Source organism: Triticum aestivum, chromosome 5A (genome assembly GCF_018294505.1).
Source record: "Triticum aestivum cultivar Chinese Spring chromosome 5A, IWGSC CS RefSeq v2.1, whole genome shotgun sequence".
Classification (NCBI taxonomy): Eukaryota; Viridiplantae; Streptophyta; class Magnoliopsida; order Poales; family Poaceae; genus Triticum; species Triticum aestivum.
The window spans coordinates 528,965,381-528,986,228 of record NC_057806.1 but is presented as its reverse complement, the minus strand read 5'-3'; the positions used below and the strand labels follow the sequence as shown (position 1 = coordinate 528,986,228).

General features: G+C 46.5%; 2 protein-coding genes across 2 annotated transcripts; one reads left to right on the top strand and one right to left on the bottom strand.

Annotated features, from left to right (window-relative positions):
• Positions 1-3,500: 3,500 nt before the first annotated feature.
• On the bottom strand, positions 3,501-6,446 carry LOC123104515 (endoglucanase 23). The gene is made up of 5 exons (XM_044526380.1): positions 5,916-6,446; positions 5,512-5,811; positions 4,609-4,770; positions 4,231-4,506; positions 3,501-4,147 (listed from the first exon to the last, which is right to left on the bottom strand). Exons 1-5 carry the CDS (start codon positions 6,363-6,365, stop codon positions 3,803-3,805), a joined length of 1,533 nt encoding a protein of 510 aa, XP_044382315.1. The 5' UTR covers positions 6,366-6,446; the 3' UTR covers positions 3,501-3,802.
• Positions 6,447-15,567: 9,121 nt separating this feature from the next.
• Positions 15,568-19,281, top strand: LOC123104514 (U-box domain-containing protein 73). The gene is made up of 3 exons (XM_044526379.1): positions 15,568-16,323; positions 16,887-16,943; positions 17,903-19,281. Exons 1-3 carry the CDS (start codon positions 15,568-15,570, stop codon positions 18,998-19,000), a joined length of 1,911 nt encoding a protein of 636 aa, XP_044382314.1. The 3' UTR covers positions 19,001-19,281.
• Positions 19,282-20,848: the final 1,567 nt, after the last annotated feature.

Below are 20,848 nucleotides of genomic sequence, written 5' to 3'. Positions count from 1 at the left end.
TATTTCCATTAAGAAGAAAGGAAAAAAAAACTTGTGCACAACTATGCATCAAAATTGCACTTTTATCATAATATGCAAAAATAATCATATAATCATGAAATTTTGGCACATATTATATAATATTTATATGTATATAATTATACTCAGGCAGTAACCCACAAAAAAACCAATAAAGGAAGGAAAATATGAAAAAGAAAAATGCATAGAAGCAGAAAACAAAAATAAAAACATGAGAAATTTGCACACAATTTATTCAGAAATTGCATTTTTTTATAATATACAAGAATAAGTATGTAATATCAGAATTCTCACAAAACAGAAAGTTTCCTAAGAAAGAATGAATTAGTGACATTGGTATTACCATTGAAAAAAGAAAGAAACACTAAATCAAAAACAAAATAATGAAGTTTTGTAAGAAAAAATGAATTAATGGTTTTGGTAATACCCTTCAACAAATATGAAATAAATACTATAACAAAATCAAAATAATGAAGTTTTCTAAGTAAGAATGAGTTAGTTGCATTGATATTACCCTTTAAGAAGAAAGAAATTAGAAAGTAATCAAACAGTAACAAAATTTACACACAATATATACAAGTGCTTTCAATAGTATGCAAGAATATGCATATGGTAGTGGAATTTTCACAGAAAATACAATTATAATGAAACCGTACTATTTTAATAGTATGTAAAAAATAAGCACAGAATAGTGAATTTTTCACAGAATTACGATTTATACACATATTATAAATTAGTTACGTGTATATATTTTGTATTCAAAGTATACCCATAAAAACCGACAAAAAAACAGGAGCAAATACACACACAAACAGCCTAATAAGAAAACACGTAACGGGCTTCAGCCCAACAATCAAAATATGTCCAGCCCAATACAGGACAGCACGCACAACAAGAAAAAAGAACTAACACGCATCTTGGAGCAGCAATCAACGGTTAAAAAATTGACTGACCCAAAATGTAAAAGTCAGTTAGCTGACATGTAGCTAAAGTGATATACTTGTGCTGAATAAATACTTGTACTACTTGAAATTTTGGCGTTGTGAGGGTGGAGGAGCAGCCACGGCAGTGTTCTTGTCTAGTACTCTTCTGGTCATGTTTGCACTTGCGATTTTTGTCATAGAAAAGTGATCTCGTCCATCTCATTAATATGAATGCGATTGTGTCACAAAAGTCGCCGAGTGGCTGACAAGCATTATCATACATTTTTTTAATTTGTTTGGATAGCAAATCCATCTTTCTCCACATCCACCCTCGCCACTTCTCCAAGCCAATCATACCACGAGCCGTTCCTCCGTCGCCCCTGCGCGGATGACCGAGGGGCTCCAACCCTAGCCGCCGGGCCACCCCTCTTTCCCCTCCCTTCTCTCCATCGCCGCCGGTGGTCGGCGCCGGGCATAGCCTGTGTGTGCGATGGCGGCGGCGGAGGCACTCCTCCCTCTTGCGGGTCATAGGGTGACACGGGGCTCCCTGGCTCGGGGTGTGATCCCAACCATAGCTGGCCAAATGGGCAGGCCCGGCACAGCCGACCGATTCTAATTGTGTCTGGCCCGGCCCGGCCCACCGAGGCACGATTATTATATGGGTTGTGCCGTGTCGGCTCACGTGCTGCAGCCCGCAGCCCAGGCACGGCCCAGCTGCTAATCGAGCCGGCCCACCGGCACGCCAGGCCCACTAGTCTGCCTACTATTTTGGCACACTGGGCGTTTTTAGCCTTTTTTTACCTGTTCGGCCATATAGAGATATATATAAAAATATGTAATCAGGTTGTGCCGTGTCGGCCCGCGAGCTCAGCCTAGCAGCCCAAGCACGGCTCAGGGCGTGCCGCGTGCCGAGCCCAGCCCGTTTAGCCCGTGTTCTGCCTGGCCCACGGCTGGCCATGCCAGGCGTGCTCACGGGGCGGCCTGGTTGCCCCGACCCATTTGGCCAACTATAATCCCAATGGTGGTTGTGGTGGCAGTGTTGGCACCGCTTCTCCCGATCCAGGGCGGACGACCTTGGATCCGGGTGGCGGCCCCTAAGATGGCCTTCCTGTCCAGTGGTGCGGCGGGGAGAGTGGGCTGTCGGGGATCGGTCGGGTGGCCGGCAATCCATCGACAGGTTGACGTCGCGACATGTTGCCTCGGTGGCCGACGTCGTTGAGCTGCTTTCTCCTACAATCCTTGCTTCATGCTCTCCATCTGAATGGACATGGCCGCGCTGCTTGCCGGTCACCGGATGGGGCAGAGCGGGAGGTGGGGATTTGGATTGGGATAATTCCCTGGTCAGCTCCTGCCGGCCACGAGGGCGATGATGCTCGAGGGTGCCGTTTCTCTTCCTGGAGACGTCGCCTAGGTCCGCCCCATGTTTTCCCATTCCACGGTCTCTCGGGTGAAAACCCTAGGGCGGCGATGGCGCTCATGGCGTCGTGTCCTTCTTGAAGGCGCCATCGTGAGAGGTAAGTGGTCGTGAGCACGGCTTGGGTTCGTGGGCAGTTGCAGTTGGCGTGCCCCTCTTCCTCTGGGGGGCATATGCTTTGGGGGAAACCCTAAATCTGGGTCTCTTAGATCAGATGATGACGAAAACTATGGTGCCGTTTCCCCTCCTAAGGGCATCGTTTTGGAGCAGGTGCTGATTGGAAGGGCCCAAAGGCTGAGCAAGGTTTCATCTTCCGCTTTGATGACAGTGGATCTCGGTGGCGTGGCGCAGTGGAGTCTTGGTGTCCGATGCGGGTTGACAGACTCGTGCAGGAGGAAGGCGTTGTCTGGCATCGTGATGACGTCGACGGCAGGCCCGGCAAGGTTGATGCGTCAGGTCATGTTCTAAAGATGGATAGGTGAAAGATGGCGGCGAGCGCCTCCGAGAGTGCGCCGGATCGGTGTGTGCCCCAAACCCAACATTGTAGCTTGGTTTAGGGCCTTCGACTTTAGATGTTAGGCTTTGGTGTGAAGTCTGTTTGGACAGGGTGGATCTGGGGCTCGCGGTCGCTGTGCGGCGGTAACACGGCAGGGCGGCCCTTTTATAGCCAAGCAGGGCAGGCGCGGGGAGGGGAGGGGACGTGAAGGTGGGCGGCGTCAAACGCCATAATATCACCTCGGGACCGGCGAGACTAGTTGCCATTGATGAGCCTCGGAGGCGGTGAGTGGCGTCTCGCAGGCGGGAACCGCCCACCCACACGCCACGCTGCGGTCAGCCCTGACCGTGGCCGGTCAAATTGGGGCGACGCATCGCATCACGTAGGCTCGACGAGGTGGTCCCCCGCCAAGCGGCGATCCCGTGATGTCTCGGCTCGGCTTGTGCCGCCACGGCTTGGTGCGGCTCGTCCTGCAGCCCCGTATACACGGGCGTGCGGGGGTATCGGCGTGGATGTGGGGGAGGGGGTAGTCTTTTTAAATAAGACCATCATGCCCCTGGTAACGAAGGGGTATGAGCTAATCTCAACCCTTGATGTGTTAGGGCGGAGGGGAGGAGGTGTACCGAAACAGAAGTGAGAGTCAAAACCATGTTTGATACTTGGCACAAGAGTACCTTCCATAGATATTTCTGCAAAAATGCAAGTTTTCTTCACTCGTGACTACACCAGTGCAGTCAAATTGCACTTTGCACACATCCACACAAAATTCAGTGCAAACCCAAAACAAAAGAGAAATCATTAAAGCTAATCTCTCATTACTGGTAGAACACACGCTCTGCAATCCACTCCTATGAACATGTAGTGCCATCCAAACACAAACCTATTTGCTTCCTGTGTACCTATTTATAGCTTCTGTCACTCTTCTCTATCTACATGGCAAAGTGCTTATGCTCAGTGTCTGATACGGCCAGGGTTTGGGTTGCCAACGAAGTAGGCAAGAACCCCTACCAAGGGAGCATTGATGTACGTAGTCGGTTCAGATTTCCTGTAATCAGCGCGGTCGTCCCCATAAGCATCATCCTCCCCTGGCCCGCCGACGATGGCGCCGACCAACGGGTTAGGATTCGGGCTAGACGAGTCGTAGTAAGGCGTGCCGTCTTTGCACGCCATGCGCTCCGGGTGGTCCTTGATCGACGGCAGAGATGACCCTCGGTGGTGGATCCGCTGAGGATACCGGTCGCCGTACCCGACCATGTACGACATTTTCATCGGGTTGTCTCCTAGCAGATAATCTATCTGAAAACCGGCAATGCAGGTGAAGTTAGAAAGTTCAGTGTTCAAGTTCAACCAGTCAATGTGGTGAAGTTAGAATGCTATACCTGTTTTTTGGCCTGAAGCCGGAGGGTGTCTGGACCGACTGAAATGTCGCCGCAGTTGACAGTGTGAGAGGACTTCGTGAGGTACTTGGCGTAGGTCAGGAGCAGGAAGGAAATGGAGGTGACATGCTGCATGTTGCTGCCTCCAGGCTTGTAGATCATGCCGCCGGGCGTGTACTGGATGTGCGGCGACGACGACTCCGGGATGAGCGTGCAGATGAAGCTGTCCGCGGACTCCTTGTAGGACTGCATGGACAGCGCCTCGCCTTCTATGAATTCCTGCAAAGTGCAGACCAAACCAGTCACTCATGTGTTATGTTAATTTGGTAGCAGAGGTTGTGTTCAGAAATGAAACAAGGTTGATGGGAGCAGTTTCTGAACCTTGGATATAAGGACATTGAGGCCAGCGTGCTTGTTGTCCCAACCAAACTCGTTGATGCTGTCCTCTGCTCCGAGGGTCTTGCCGTTGTTCTGGATGTACTCCCGGAATGTGTCGTCCCCGGACGCCCTCCGCAGCCACGCCGCGCCCCACAGCAGCTCATCCTGCCAAGAATGTCAGCTTGATCAGTTCTGGAAGTCACATTGTTGTGAATATTGTGATTTTGGAGTGTGTGAGAACAGAGCTTCTTTTAGGATGAAACATTTGCTTCTACTAGTTCAGAAATGCATGGGCCTATCTGATGATGTAATGTCTGAAGGTGATCAACCTGAATTACTAGACAGTCCAATTCTGGAAGTTCAGAGATAGAAACTTTGATGCTGCTAACGACACAACACTTACTTATGGTGTACTAATACTCTTTTGGCATTTTGAACTGTTATTCTTGTGCTGAATTATGTAAGCTAATGTCTGTTATTTTAGAAAACCCTGATGTCTTGTTATCAGAGGTTCAGAGAACTCTGCAAGTGCAGTGGTAGAAACTGTGTTTTGTTTGCTCTTATAATTCCTTTGTGACTGTCTTTTGTTGCTGTTATTCTGGTGCTAACAAAGCTTAAAAACATTATTAACTTCGCATCAAGGTACCAAAGTAGCAATGCTGCGACACAAAACATTGTAAACCTGCCCTGTTTCTTCTGGTCAGGCAAATGCAACCTGCCCAGAAAAATGGCTACACCTATATGTTAACCTGCCCTGTTTTTCTATATGACGCATTGCGCCGTGCCTGTCCCCAACTTATATTAGCCTCACTGCAACACGATGTGATCAAGCTCCATCGTTTCTCGTGATCAAGCAGAGGTCAGGTCCTCACGTAGCTGGAGGAGGAAGAGAGGCAAGAGGCTGACCTGGTATCCGTTGAAGTCGCAGTAGAAGGGGCAGCCGCCGGCTCTGAGATCCATGTCGTCGCTGTAGGCGCCCCTGTGCGAGTCGGCGAACTCGAACGCCTTCTTGGCGCTGTCGAGCAGCAGCTCGGCGTACTCCCGGTCGCCGTCGCGGAACACCATGGACGCCGCGGCCAGCGCCGCCGCCGTCTCCCCGGCCACCTCCGACCCTGGCCGCCCCGCGCTGACGTTGTACACCGTGCGCTCCGTGTCCATGTCCTCCGGCCTCTCCCAGCATTCGTGGTCCTTCCACGGGTCCCCCACCTGCATCATACACAATGCCGGTCACTCTCGTGCGCGTACGGCGGCGTGCTCTGCCGCGGCATGGCATTGGGGGTGCAATGTGGGCGGCGTGCGCGCGCGCTTGCCTGCATGAAGATGACGCCGGGGTGGGCGAGGGTCTTGAGGAGGTAGTCGGTGCCCCAGCGCACGGCGTCGGCGGCGTGGCGGCGCTCCTCGCGCGGCATGTCGTCGCCGAACTCGAGGACGCTCCAGGAGAGCATGGTGGTGGTGAAGGCCATGGGGAAGCCGAACTTGACGTTGTCGCCGGCGTCGTAGTACCCGCCCTCCAGGTCGACCCCGGCGCCCGCCGCCCTGCCGTCCGACACGCCGGAGTCGCCCCGCCACGCCGCGCGCTGGCCCTCCGGCAGCCGCCCGGACCGCTGCCCCTCGAAGAAGAGGATGCACTTGGCCAGCGCGTCGCGGTAGTCGTGCCCGCCCCGCTTCCACGGCCACGACGCCGACGCCGACGCCGAGACGGCGCACAGTGCCACTAGTAGGACGCGCACGCGCAAGTGGTGGGCGGGGACAGAGGCCATTTCGAGCTCACTCACACTCACTCACTCCCTCCCTACTGGACACTAGACCAGGCCGCATCGGTGCATCCTCTCCCCGTATTTGGCGCGTATTTATAGGCCTTCCCCAACGGTGTAAGCCCGCTCGCCCGCTCGTGCCGTCTGCCACTGTGGAGTGACTGACGAAATCTGGGGCGAGGTTTCATCGGAGTAAATTCACGCACGGTGGAAACCGCCGGCGATGAATGCACGCTCATCCGTAGCTCCCAGAGGAATAAATCCATGGCGCATATGTGGATCCATGAATGGGTTGGAGATATACCACTTATACACATAATGCAGCCGACCGAATTTAACGTGGATTGGGAGGGTTAAAGGACAAGGGTGGGGGATCACGGGAGGGGGTGGTAAGGAGAGGTGAGGCCAAAGTTTTTTTAGGGTTCTTCATGGACGACACGGGCGGACAGCAGCTAGCTCGGTCGCAGCGTGGTCACATGCACCGGTTAAGGAGTGTAGGGCCGGCTCGGCGGTTGGAATCCTACATGGAGTGGAGTGGTGGTATTCCTTTGTGGCTTTTATCGGGTAATATGTTTCATTTTTCATAGGCAGTAGAGCAGGTTGCCAAAAGCCACAAAAGGTCAAAAATAATTAAATCAACTTACACATGAATAAAAACATAATGATAGTTTGTCAACGTCTCTCTGTATGATGTGTTGATGGGAACATGTGCCTAGTAATGCATGGCTCTTAGGGCATCTCCGACGCATTGGTTGCCTTCGCGTTTGTGCTTTTCTTGGGGTCTCTGGGCGTCGTTGTGTCGTCAGACAGATCGGCTCCGAGGGCCATGAGCATGATGGCGTTCGAGCTTGCCCGGTGACGGCTCTTCGCAGTCACTCGGTTGTATCCCCCACGGCCCACAGGGACCGGCGGAGGACGCAAGTGTGGGTGTTTCCTACCGCGAAGGCATTGACCCAAATCCAGTGGTTGATACCGGGCTAGGAGTGGAAGAAGGTGCCTTCCACTCCTCCTACCCGTGGCTGGGTGGCTGTGATGTGAATGTTTGTCGGTTTCTAGGGGCATGGATGCTGGGAAGGCGGCCTCAGATGGTGGTTCATATGATTGGCTCTCAGGCGGGCACCATGACGGTGGCTATGTCTCTTTGTCGTCTGGGCAACGAGGGTGTAACCACTTTCTTTCTTTTCGGATGATACGGTTCTTAACTAGTTCCCATATGTGGATGAATTAATCTTTGATATGTTGTGGCCTCTCTCCTTGTTTTTTTTCTTTTGTTCTTTGTCCACAGCTAGACCACAATGTTGACATACAACTATAATCTCTGAGGCAATTAAATATTCCCTCTACCCCATAATATAAGAGTGTTTTTTGACACTGGGACGGAGGGAGTAGTACATCACAACTTAGAGATACAACACTCGACAAACAATACATTGTCTTTAAAATCGTCATGGACCAGTGCATTGGAAGAATGGAAGTGCATTGGAAGTGACATTACTTCTATATTAATTACCACTTTCGTAGCTTGGTGAACCAATAGTCTACACTAATGACAAAATTGACACATCACCAGACATAGACATGGTCAAAAAATATGCAATTATGGGACTCGACATTAACTGAGACTCTGAGAGTGGTAAAAATGTGACCAAGTCAGAAATGACATGGCGCCGGGTGACACCACGCAAGAAACGTCTTGCTCAAAGAGAAAAACAAGACATGAATCGAGGCATCATGGATCATGTCGTCGCCATGGGTTGCAACACCCTCCCACAAAAGACAGGCATGGGACCCTACTACCACAGCTGTAAAATGAGTTGTTTAGCTCAACTTCACTTTCTGTACTGATGAATATGTTGTCATAGCAGCAAAAAGGCTATTTTCGCTGCCATTGCGAAGTGCTTGACACAGGGCAGGATGAAGCGTCCATTTTGGTTATCTGCTTATACGTTGACCAATTTGCTTTTGTCGTCATGCACATTGCAGTATATTATTCTTATTTACTACCTCCGTCCTAGTTTATTGGTCCCCTTCATATATAGTGTCAAATTTTAACCATAGATTTTAACTAACAAAATGTCAATGCATGTCACAAAAAATTATAAAATTTATGACATGCATTGACATTTTATTAGTTAAATCTCTGGTTATTTTTTTCGGGAAAATCTCTGGTTAAAATTTGACATTACATACGAAGAGGAATAATAAACCAGGACGGAGGTAGTATGAGCTGATTGCGGTCATGATGTGTTTCAATGGCAAGAGAATCGGAAGCACCGTGACATTAATTGGGCAAGCTACTAGTGGCTTTGTGCTAATGTAAACTGCGTGCATTTTCAGTAGTAGATGTCGTAGATGTCATCATAGGTTCTTTATCTACAAATGGAAAAGAAGCTCGCCCGCGGTCTCTTGTTTTTTTGCTCGATCCGTCGTTACACTTTCCCGCTTCCATCGTCCGCTTCGTTCTCGCCGGATCACGCAAGATCAAGAGTCCACCTCGGACTCCCGCGCCTCCACTCAACCCGCAGCAGCGCCGTCGTCGTGCATCTGCATGCATATCCCCGTGGCGCGTCCCGATCATCCAGCAAGAGGACAACGGAGAGATCCTCCGCGATCCGCGTGAGAGCGGCAGCGTGGCCGGAAAGGGGCGGGACACGCTCGCTCCTCGCCGGAGACACGGGCCAGGCCAGGCCCGGGCGGCGAATGTCGCCGATCGGGACCGATCGAGCGGCCGGCCGGACAAATGTGGCGTGTTCGCCGACGAAAGCGGGTCGTTGGGATCATGGAATTTGGCCGGCGGGTCGCCTGATCTTCTCCCCGTCCGGACGTCGCCGAGGTGCGCGTGTAAACGGCACGGGGATCGGCGGATTCGGGGCGGATTGGTGGCGATGGCGGCCCTGCCCGGCCCCGTTCGGGGGTGCGGCCGTGCAGGACGCGCCAAAACGCAGCTCGGGGTCTCTTGCACCATGCATGTACATCCACGTCCATATCCACACATGCTGCTTAACTTACTGGCCAGCTACTGGTGGCGTGCTCTGCTGCGACGTGTGGCGCCACTGCTACAAACATTCGCTTTGCTCCCCGTGCATGTCCCGCTGCTGGCTAGCTGCCGCTGCTACCGGGCAAAGGGGTCACATGGTTTGGATGTACTGCCAATCTTCTCCGAAACAAAATAAAAAGGAGGATATCGATCTTCAGGGGCTTCCTCTTTTCCACCTCCTCCTAGTACAACATTTCGAGGTAGATCAGATAAAGATAAAGAGATCAGCAATTCACCATCGATCAATCCCTCCTCGCTCTGTTCCACATACATGCTTCATCGACACATTTCTTCAGAGTTATATTACGTGTCTGTCATGCGTCTGAAACTGGAAGCAGCCACGTACGGAGGTTAACCCGAGTCAGTCTTTTTAGACTAACAGTATGCTGGTAAATTAGCATGGACACAGCATGTTTTTTCTGCTGAGCTACCAGTGACGCTTGGTGCACTGCAGAAAGGCAGGAGGCCGCATTGTTGCCATGGCAGAGAGATAGATCGGTGCACTTTCTCAAGGAAGCACAGAAGAAAAGGGTTGGAGATCGAGACCTGAATTCGTGTGCTCGGTTTTACGGGACATGGTGCGTGGGGACTTTCTTGCTCCTAGGGATCGTCTTTGCGTGCGCGGGTCCAAAGCTTAAGATCCTGCCAGAGCAACACAGACAGAAATAATAAGCCCCGTGAGCCCGTGGGAACTCCTCTTTGGTGGTGAGCCTATAGAGACTTTATTCTTCTTCTTATTATTAGAAAACTTGACCTTATAAGTTAGTACTCACCCATTATACAAAGATGAACTGAAAAAAGACTTGCATCTATTTGATAAAACTTCAACACGCGAGATGACAGCAATGTGAGATGTTCAACATATCCAATCTGATTGCATAATGACTCATACAAAATTTGTGGACAAATATTAAACCTCCACTGGTTACTCATATACTCTGTCTTTCCCATAAATTGAACCCCTATTTTTTAAATTAAGTTTGATTAAATTAAACGGAATATACTAGTGTTTAGTCTACAAAATGAATGTACTGTGAATACATATTTCATCGCGAATCTATTTATATTTATTTGGTTGCAGATGCTGATTTTTTTTCTATTATAAACTTGAGCAAACTCAATAAAGCTGGACTTGACCTATTTATGGAAAAGGGGGCACTATATAGGCTCTTAATAGCATTACTAACTTTATAATGGACATGATCATGCCCCTAGCTAGGCTTGACAAAGCCCGGTCTCAAAATACAAAGCTTGAGTCTAGCTTGGCCTGGCCCAGAACACATGAACATTGCTTTTAAAATTTCATCTGTTTTAGAATATAAAATCTAATTTATAACTAATTTTTTATGCAATACTGAATTTCATATATTTTAGGCTTTTTGGACTTTTGGGCCTGGCTTCTTGTGGAAAAGTTGAGCCCGACTTAGATGTTGTGGTTTCGGATAATCGTGTCCGGTTGTCCATGGGTGTATCCTACTTGTCGCTCTTTGTGACAAATTGCCGGACAAATACAAAAACGACATGAACCAGCCCGATTAGCGTTAGCATGTGGTTTCCTGTTTTGGGAAGGTTATGGACTTGGTTTTCTTGGTTTTAGGAAGGTTCCAGAAGGTTCTCATTCAATTTTCCAATTTTTTCTGTTGTTTTCCTATTGGTTTTTACCCGTATTTCTATTCTATTTCTTCCTTCATTTTTTTATTTTTATTTTTCTCCTTTTCTGCTTTTTTCCTTTCCTGGTTTATTTTTATTTTTACTTTTACATTTCAAAATTTAGATAATTAAAAAAATTCTTCATAGAATCTAAATAAACTGCACATTCTAAAATAAATTTCACAAATTTCAAAAGAGTTATAAATACTTCCTCTGTTCACTTTTATAAGGAGTTGTAGAGATTTAAGACAGCATGCAAAACAGTTTAATATCAGTTGTCTAAAATGACTTATAAAAGTGAACGGAGCGAGTAATATAAATAATATTTTGTTTAGATGGTTACATATTTCAAAGAGTGTTCAAAATTTATGTAAAAAACACAAGTTTAAACTAAAATCACGTTCTAAAACAATGCGAAAATTTATAAAATTTTGTGAACAATTTTTTCATAAAAATTCGGTAGCATTTTTCTTAGGAAAAACCGACTAGAAACAAAAAGAACACATAGAAAGGAAATATGGGCTGGGCAAGGGGAATTCTATAGGCGTTTGCTCGACATCTTTTCGCAGCGAGCGTCCAATAAGAGCTCTTCTATCCATTCCCAATAAGAGCTCTTCTGTCCATGCTTAAAACGTAACCTTTTTTACATAAATAAAAATAAAGTTTAAGTGCTTGCATTTTTTTCGTGTGATATGTTTTCAATAAACTTGTTAGATCTGAGGATAGCCCAGTTTATTTTTCATCTGACCAAAGGGCAGAATTCCACCATAACTACCAGCATCCAGTTGACTCCGGAAAGCATCTATATATCACTTAGAGCAATCCTTATAACATCTCGCCTGCAGTCCCCAGTTAGATTGGCTAGGCCCAACACACGCGTCTATATGGGTCTAACGTCAATTTATGCAAAACTCTTCTAGATTGGCTTTTCTTGCGATTTTTGTGTACCTTGCTCGATTTTTTTCTGGCATTTATTTTTTATTTTATAAAGTGTTCATTACATTTTTTAAATAGCAGTGTAAAAATGATATTAAATGTATATCAAAAAATGTTTCTAATGCATATGGAAAATGAACAACGTGCATGAAAAAAGTAGACATCAAAACGTATATTTAAAAAAAATATTAACCATATATTCTAAAAATGTTAAATGTGTATATAAAAATGTTCCTCATGTCCACAAAAATGTATAACATGCACGGAAAAAGTAGACGTCAAAATTATATTCCTAAATATGTTAACCATGCATTTAAAAAGTGTTAAACATGTATAAAACAACGTTCCTAATGTACACCAAAAATGTACCATGTGTATAAAAAATTATACATTAAACACATATGTTTAAAAAAATGTTAGTAATGTACTTAAAAATGTTGAATGTGTTCCATATGTATACGAAAATGTAGAAGTATATGAAGAAAGTAGATATGAAGAGATGTATACTCCAAGAAATGTTAATCATGTATATGAAAAATGTTAAATATATATAAAAATAATTTTTTGGATGTACATAGAAAATGTGCAACGTGTATGAAAAAAGCAAACATCAAAGCATATAATTGATTTTTTTCGTAATCATGTATTTAAAAAATATTAAACATATATACCATTTGTGTTCCTTATGTATATGAAAAATGTACACCATACAAAAAAACATCAAAACATGTACTTGAAGATTGTTAAACTTCTATTCGAAAAATGTCAAATGGGTTTAATAAACGTTCCTGATATTTACAAAAAATGTGCATTATATATGACAAAAGTAGACGTGTGTTGTAAAAAGGGAAAAACTGAACGAAACCAAAGAAAACAGATGCAGGACAGGGAAATGATAGATAAAAGACCACATAAAACCAATAAAAAACACATAGAAAAAGTAATAAAATACGTAACCGTTGAAAACCGATGAAAGCTGTAAACAAAAACACATAAGAAGAAAGAAAGAAAAAACAATGAAAACCCAAAAAACATGAAGAAAACACACAAAAGAAAGAAAGAAAAACCAGTGAAAACTGAAATACCCTGCAAAGAAAACCCCAATAGAAGAAATAAAGGAAAAATACTATGAAAATCGGACCAATTCACCTAGTAGACATCAAAGTAGAAGAAAAAACCAACGTACAACTGCGACAACTGCGACAAAGAGAAGAAGCGGCCGGCCGGTAACGATGCAAGGAAAAAAGAAAACCTTCAGGCGAGATATATGGAAATTAGTGTAAATCATTGCGCGGTTGACTTTATAGTTTATTGAAATCACTAATTAAGGGGTACCTCTTATAATAGTCACTCATCTTCTCTAGTGATGACAAGTGACGCACTACATGCGCAACATTTATCACAACCTATGAGTTTTGGGCTTTTTTGATAGATTCTTTTTTTTAAATGGTTTACCTCTTGAACGGTGAACCGTTTTCACTGTTGCATTTCTTGCGTCAAAATCTTTGAAACTAGATTCTATATTAATATGTTTGAGCCACCTTTTTCTTGAAAACCTAAAATTAATAAAAAGAAAAACACATAAACCTAAAAAACTGGAAACAAAATAACCGAAGGATAAGTATGTTTCACACAGTGCACATTTGTTTTTTTCACTTTTCGAGAAGCACAGTTGTGCCTCACTATGAAGCATAACTATGTTTTTCACTTTTCAAAAAGCATTGTTGTGGAAAGAACAATTGCACTTTTCACTTTTCGGGAAACACAGTTGTGTCTCACTATTGTTTCCTCTCAAGAAAAAAAATTGTCAATAAGAACTTATCCGGATAATCCAATACCCAACTAAACAGGTAACATTATTAGGAAGCCGGGGGTTACTTGCAAATTGATGTTTAAGTTGCTGTTGGAGCTCCATGTTTGAGCGGATGTTGTTCGTTGTAGATCCGACGGCACAAAACGCATAGTTTTCAGATTTTCACTAAAATCAAGTTTTCACTTGATACACCGCATTTTCTTATTACCCTTCAATTTCTTCTTCTTTTTATCGATCTTCCTCTATTGTTTGCCACTGGTCATATTCTTCTCGCCTTTTGCTGGCCGGTTTACCTACTCGTTCTTGTTGTACTTCATTACTTTATGGAAATAATTGGAATCTCTTGAGTTTTTATAACTACTGGAATTTGCACATAAGGCTTTTTTAAGTAAAAAAAACCATTTTTGGCATTTGAATTCGTTCTAGGTTTAAACCATGATGGTCAAAGGTGGTGTGGCATTCTACGCGTGACCCGTCTCCGGCAATGTGGAACCAGTTCACAAGTTGTGTGAGCAAATCCAGAAATAATCTACCCGTTGGTGTATGTAAACCCATTCCACACAGAGTAATTGTCTACTCCACTCGTCTAATCCTGAAGCGCTGCAAACAGCCGAGCACCGGAGAGGTGCTCCGGCTCTCCGGCTCTCCAGTGCCGTTGCTTCCCACCGTCACCGTTGCTCCTTGGAGCCTCTCCAGATCCCCACGAGCCACGGCGCAGCTCCGCCGACCCTCTCTCCCTTCCTATCCTCCTCCGCCTCGCCCATGTCCTTCCTGTGTTTCCCCGCCAGCATCGACGGACCGACACCGCGTCGATCTGCGGCGGGACCGCAACAGCAAGGTCGAGCTACTGATCGAGTGGCGGCGCACATGGAGGCCACGGCCACGGGGGCAGCGCCGAACCGGGCACCCCCGTTTCCTTGCGCAGTGGTGGCTGGTCCTGCCAGCGAGGGACAGGTGTTCGACGAAATGCCAGGCAAGGGAGGGGCAGTTCTGGGCGCTGTCTCTGTTCGATCCAAGGCCCGGCAGAGGAGAAGCGTGCTGAAGCACTTGAGAAATCGATGCAAAGGCCTGCCATTAGCGAATTGGGGGACAATGCTCTGCTCAGCTCAGCTCGACGGCATGCTTGACACGAGGCGTGAGGCGCCATGTACAGCTAAACGGCTGGTTCGTGCTGCAGACATGTATGTATCCAGTGGCTGTTTTACACGGACAGATAGCAGCTGGAGATACTATTGAATTCAAGCAGCTTCCTGTGCAGTACATAGGACTGGATCAATTGCGAAGGCTTGGCCATTAGTGGGCTGGGAGACGACGCTCAGCTCGACGGAATGCTTGACAGAAGATGCGCATGCCGTCGCCATGGAGTGAAGGAGTGCTGGGCTCTTCTTGGTGGCTCGAGAGCATTGCATTCGGCCAAGATGGTTCGTTCTGCAGACAGACATGTGTATCCAGCGTCAGTGATCATCAACAGATGGTTCCAGACCTACAATGACATTCCCAAGTGCCAACAGAAACAGAAAGAGTAACAGAAGTTCATGTCAGCCGTTTGCACAGCATTGGGAGTCTTTGCCCCCAGACCGGAGACACCCAACCACATGGCGTCCAGACTATAAAAAGGCCAGCCCGTCTCCCCTCCAATACCATCCCCTATAACTACCACCACGTCAGATCACACCTTCCCTCCCAAACTCAAACCACGAAGCCATCGCCCAACGCCCATCGGAAGCAGCAGCCAGGCAACCCACCGCCGCGCAAGAAACCAAGAAGCGGCCATGTCAGGGAGGAGAAACAGAGGCGGAGCAAGCGCGCCTCCTGCGCTTGCTCCTCCTGGACCTGGAGAGAGGCCACCGCCACCCTCCCAGAGCTCCAGGAGGCCGGCGGCCGCCACCTTGGAACAGCGGCTGCGTTCCAGTGTCGAGCGGGAGATAGACGAGGCCAGCGCCATGCAGCCCGCCGAGGCCGGACAAGGGAGCTCCTCCCCCGCCCCGGCATCATCGCGGCCAAGATTCTGGCCGCGAGCGCGGCAGGCGGCTAGGAAGGTTCTTGGCATCAGCAAGAAACCCTCCGCGAGGTCAGCAGCAGGAACCCCGCACGGGCAGGACACGGTACCTGACGCCTCCGGCACGTCGGAGTCGGCGGCCGTGGCGGCGGCAAGAACTGGGACCGGTGATGAAGCCGGGTCGGAGCAGCAGCCTGTAGAGGTCGCCCCCACGCGGTCTGAGTTCGCCGCCATGATGCAAACTGCGTTGGCAAAGATCCAGGAGGGTGACGCGGCCGACGACCAAGCCAAACGGCAGGCAGCGATCGCCGCGATGGAGAAGGCAATGACGTTCGCCGAGATGGAGAAGGCAATGACTGCGTTGATGAAGATCCAGGAGGATGCCGCGGTCGGCGACCAAGCCCAAGGGCAGGCAGCGTTCGCCGAGATGGAGAAGGCAATGACCGGCCTCATGGACCTCTCCCACAAGAAGACATCGGGGCCACCGAAACTCCCTCGCGATTTCGCTACCAAATGGCCTCATAGCGAAGTAAGTGCCTGCCACCGTCTCTGATTCTTGGCTTCCAACTCTGTTTCTAATGGAAGCTCATGTCTTGTTCTGGCCCCTCTCGTTTCTTCTCTGTATCTTGCTGTTGATCGGATTCTTTTATCTCCGTGCAAGAATTTCTAGTTTTTGTGGCTCTTTTCTTTGTTTCTTGCTGTTGCTGTTTCTAGCATTTGCACAACAAAATGCTACATGGTGTTCACTGGTCAAGTGGTCAGTGGAAGAAGTATTTTTAAAAGTTCAAAACGAAAAAGTCTCAGTGGAAAATCTCTCGTGCTATTCCGGAAGAAACAGTAGCATTCAATCAAATTGATTAAGCCGGTAGCATCATGGTGTTCTTTTACATGGCGTTCTTTTCTTCATTTATAAGAACTATTAGAATATGGGCAAAATTTCCTGCTCAGTTCAAGTCCAGCAGAATCATGTATGCATGTGTAACAGTAGCATTCAATCAAATTGATTAAGCTGTCTCTCTTGTATGCAATCAAATTTATTGCTCCATTTCAACATCTTCACCAATACTGATTATACAATTGCTGTGTTGTTAGGGTGATCCACTGCTTGAACGAGTAATGAAAGATCCTATTATATTGGCTTCTGGATATGTAAGTCACAAGCTCTCGCCATTGCTTCCTTTTATAAAAAATGTATGGACTGTTTTCTGCTGGATGTTTCCTGTTCTGCCAAATTTCTCTGCTCACCGTCACTAGCCAATGAAATATTATTGCTAATTTGTCATAAATTATTAATAATGGGCAGCGATAAAAGCTATCCACAACCAGGATTAACTGTCCAATACTATTAATATCATGCAGTTCTCTCCTCTGACTTGGCTAGTTAAATGTAAGTTGAGACTCATATTATCCTTTACATGAGATTCCCTTTTTAGTCACTGAGTAGTTCGATTATCGATGGACTTTCCTCTTGAATTGCATCACATGTTTATAGTTAATAAATAACCAAATAGATCGGGCATTGAAAGAAAAAGGTACAAGTTGACATTCTCCTGGATCATAATAAAATAACCTGCACTTCCTGCTGTATGTAGCAGTTCGAATCGCCTCAGATGTACTTAGGTTAAGCTAGTTGGCCAGGTTTGATATTCGTAAGCTGTTAAATATAACATATGTTTCCCTTGTGCTGTAGGTTTATATGGTTATCTTGGGATTTAATCAGTAGTTATTGGCGCACTATGACATACTGTTTCTGAAAAGTAGAAACCTGGGACCAAAAATCAACAGGCCTTTTCTTGTTTTCCTTTTCGAGTTGATGTTTATGCTATGTTTCTTTTTTCGCCATTTTCTTCCAAGGAAATACTATGTCCCACGGATAAGTTGAAAGTGAAACTGACATGCTGTGCTTACATTCATCGTATGGTCGCATGGGTGTAGGTTTTATGTAAGCTGTATTATGTCCTTTTCTTGTTCCAGAATGCTAAGGTTGGTCATTAGTGGTCATGATCAATTACCATAATAAATTTATTCAAAGTATTTTTTGCTTCTTCTGGAACTCTCCCATGGTTTAGATTGACCCAGTAACCACGTTTTGCTTTGCTTGATTGCAGACTGTTGATAAATCATGCCAACAGTGGTCCCTTGCACAGAAAAATACCTGCCCTGTTACTGGTCACTCCTTGCCCCACTCACTCACTGCTCCAAACCACCTCCTCCATGACATGATTGCTGAGTGGTGCCTCGACCACTCTAACCTTGCCCGCTCCAGCATTGGACGCTCGCTCCCCTTGGTGCCACCTGCAGAGGATGAAATTCAAGAGATCCTAGAACTGTTCTCAGGGCATCCAGTACGGCAGAAAGAGGCCTTGCGGATGCTCAATCTAATGTCCAAAACATCCAAGGGAATGCAACCTTGCCTTGCCAAGTGGCCAGAGCTGACCCCACTGCTGATGAATCTTAGGAAGCACTGGATGAATGTATGGTCAGCTGATATTGAGGCGCAGAGGATCTCATTAATCCATAATTTGTCCATGCACAGGCCCAACAGGGAGATCCTAGCCGGTCAGAATGAAGTACCAGCTGTTCTAAAGAATGTCGTCGAGAGGGCAGGAAAGCTTGGACTTTCAGCATCATTGTTGGCCATGGTAGCTTCTATAATTGCAACACTGTCAGAGTTTGATGTGTTCAGGAAAAGAATGGTGACAATAGGGGGAATGAAAATGCTCAGTGGTCTACTCAAGATTGAGGATGTTGTACTAAGGAAGGAAACTGGCGCTGCAATCCTTGCACTCTGTGCAGATGAGGAGGCCAAGTTATCAGCTGCTGTTAGTGACGTGCCTGATAGGCTGCTCGAATGCTTCATGGCCACCGATGAGTTCCTGCTCCTGCTCGATCGTCTACCAAAATCTCCAGAGGCGCTGGACATGATCTGTGACAAGGCTATGGAATTGGTGAATATCGTCATAGAGGAAGATGCTGGTGGAATGGTAACCTCTCAGGGCATCCACTCTGCGATCTCCTTGATCTTCGTCATTACGGAGAGGGATGTGGGTAAGCTGAAGGTGAAGAACGTGGAGGATTTCAAGGAGCGGCTGCGGGAGCTTTCGTCCAAGAGAATACCGATGCAGACGATGTTTCAGGTGGAAAAAATAATCAAGACCCTGTCAGAAATGTTTCCAGCTCCTACGACGCAGTTACAGAACCAGTAATCCAGTGGAAGCTGTCTCCAGCCACATGAATAGACGAGTCTTACACTGTCTTTCTGTATAGTTGTTCGTGTATGTGTTCCAGACAGCTTTTTACTGCTGTTTGTTTACATTTTTGTAGTGGTTTCATTTGTTGACTGTGGCCACATAGAGGAACTTGTTCTTACAGCCTCGTGAGAAATATACGCGTCATTCTGTGCATCCTACAGATAAACGAATCATCTAGCTACCATATGTAGACATTTAATTCTTTCCCTAGTAATGATTGGGACCTAATTGTAGTATAGTTTTGATCAATGCTTTGTTTGGTCAAGTATATTTCCTTCGGGAGTGCTGCAACCAGGGAGAGCCAATGCAATGCAGTCTGTTGGGCCCAAGATCTACTCCACCTCGGATTTTTAGGTTTTGTTGTTGTTGAAAGTTGTGATTCATGTGTTGGAAAGTTGAAATGTTGGGGCTGACAGGCTACATTTAGATCCCAGTTTCCCTTTGTTTTTTGTTACGAAAAATTGAAGTTGTGTACCATATGAGCGAATGGTACTAGATATCTATTTTAGTAAAAAGGTTGTATATCAACTAGTGCAAAGTTATCGTATATGTTTCTTTCTGAAAATCCTCTTCTTAATTTCTGAAAGTGGGGTTTGAATTGATGAAAGTTCTTCCGAAAGCTGATGGCATAATTCAGAAACTGTAAGATTGTGAAAGCCTCTTGTCATTTCTTGAAATACAATGCACAAAGTTATGAAAGATCCTCCTTAGTCCTCGAAAATTTGAAGGAGAAGAAGGGGAGCGGTTACTTTCTGATAGGAATATATAGCTGCAATGCTTTTCAAAGATGTTATCGGCAGTAGTACAAAGTTTGATTGAAGTAAAAAGGACATTTGCTTTCGTCTCCTTCTGCTGAAGAAAATAGTGTATGCCTGATTCGTTTCCATGTCTTTGACAAGAGCTTGTGCTCCAAAAACCCACGACAGTGCTCCATGAGAACACATATCATTGCTCAGATTCCAAATAGTACACCGTAAACAAGGCAGCGGCAGCAACCAACCATATTTGAAGCAATTTATTTAATTAGTTTCACTTAGCCACCAACAGCCAACTGACGCAAAATCAGAGCAGGAGCACTCAAAGATTTCGGCAGCGCTGCTATACACACGATGAGCGGTGGACGATATGTGAACGACAATGCAGATCAGCTCATCCATGCACAAAACTGAAGTGAAATAGACGGCTGGATTTGGCTGTCGTTCCCGTGTCGTGCAGGGACTGTCGTCTGTATAGTAGTTTCGAAGATTTCAGTCAGATCACTTTCCAAACTTAGCGTCCTTTGCAAAGTCACAGGTGGCGCCGCCGCCCTTCCTTGTTGGCCCCCAGCTCGCCCCTTAAGTGGGCGCTCAACCGGTCGAATACGACCAAGGAAACGGCTGGTCGCTGCCGGTGGCGGCTCAACATCGAGGCGCTGCAGAAAGGATCAGGAGTGCGCTACCTAGGCTGAGGGCTGAGGCGCTCCTCTGCAAGTGCGCCACCGTAACCCAGGACAGATGCCATGGCGATAGGAGCAACCACGACAACGAAAGCAGCAGCGGCCTGACGGCGTTCAAGATCCGGCTTCGGTTCGTTAGGTAGATTTAGTTAAGTTCTATGTAAATTTGAACTATGCTTTGATGTTTTATGTCCGAACTATGTTTGAATGTAGCTTGAATGTCCGGACACCCCTACTTATTTGAGGTTTACCATTGGGTACCCAGACTCCTAGTGGATGTCCGCATGACACGTCCAAACAGTGTCCGCGAACAAGTAGGTGACGATTGAAAAAAATATACATGTACAAGGCAAACAATTACGAAACGA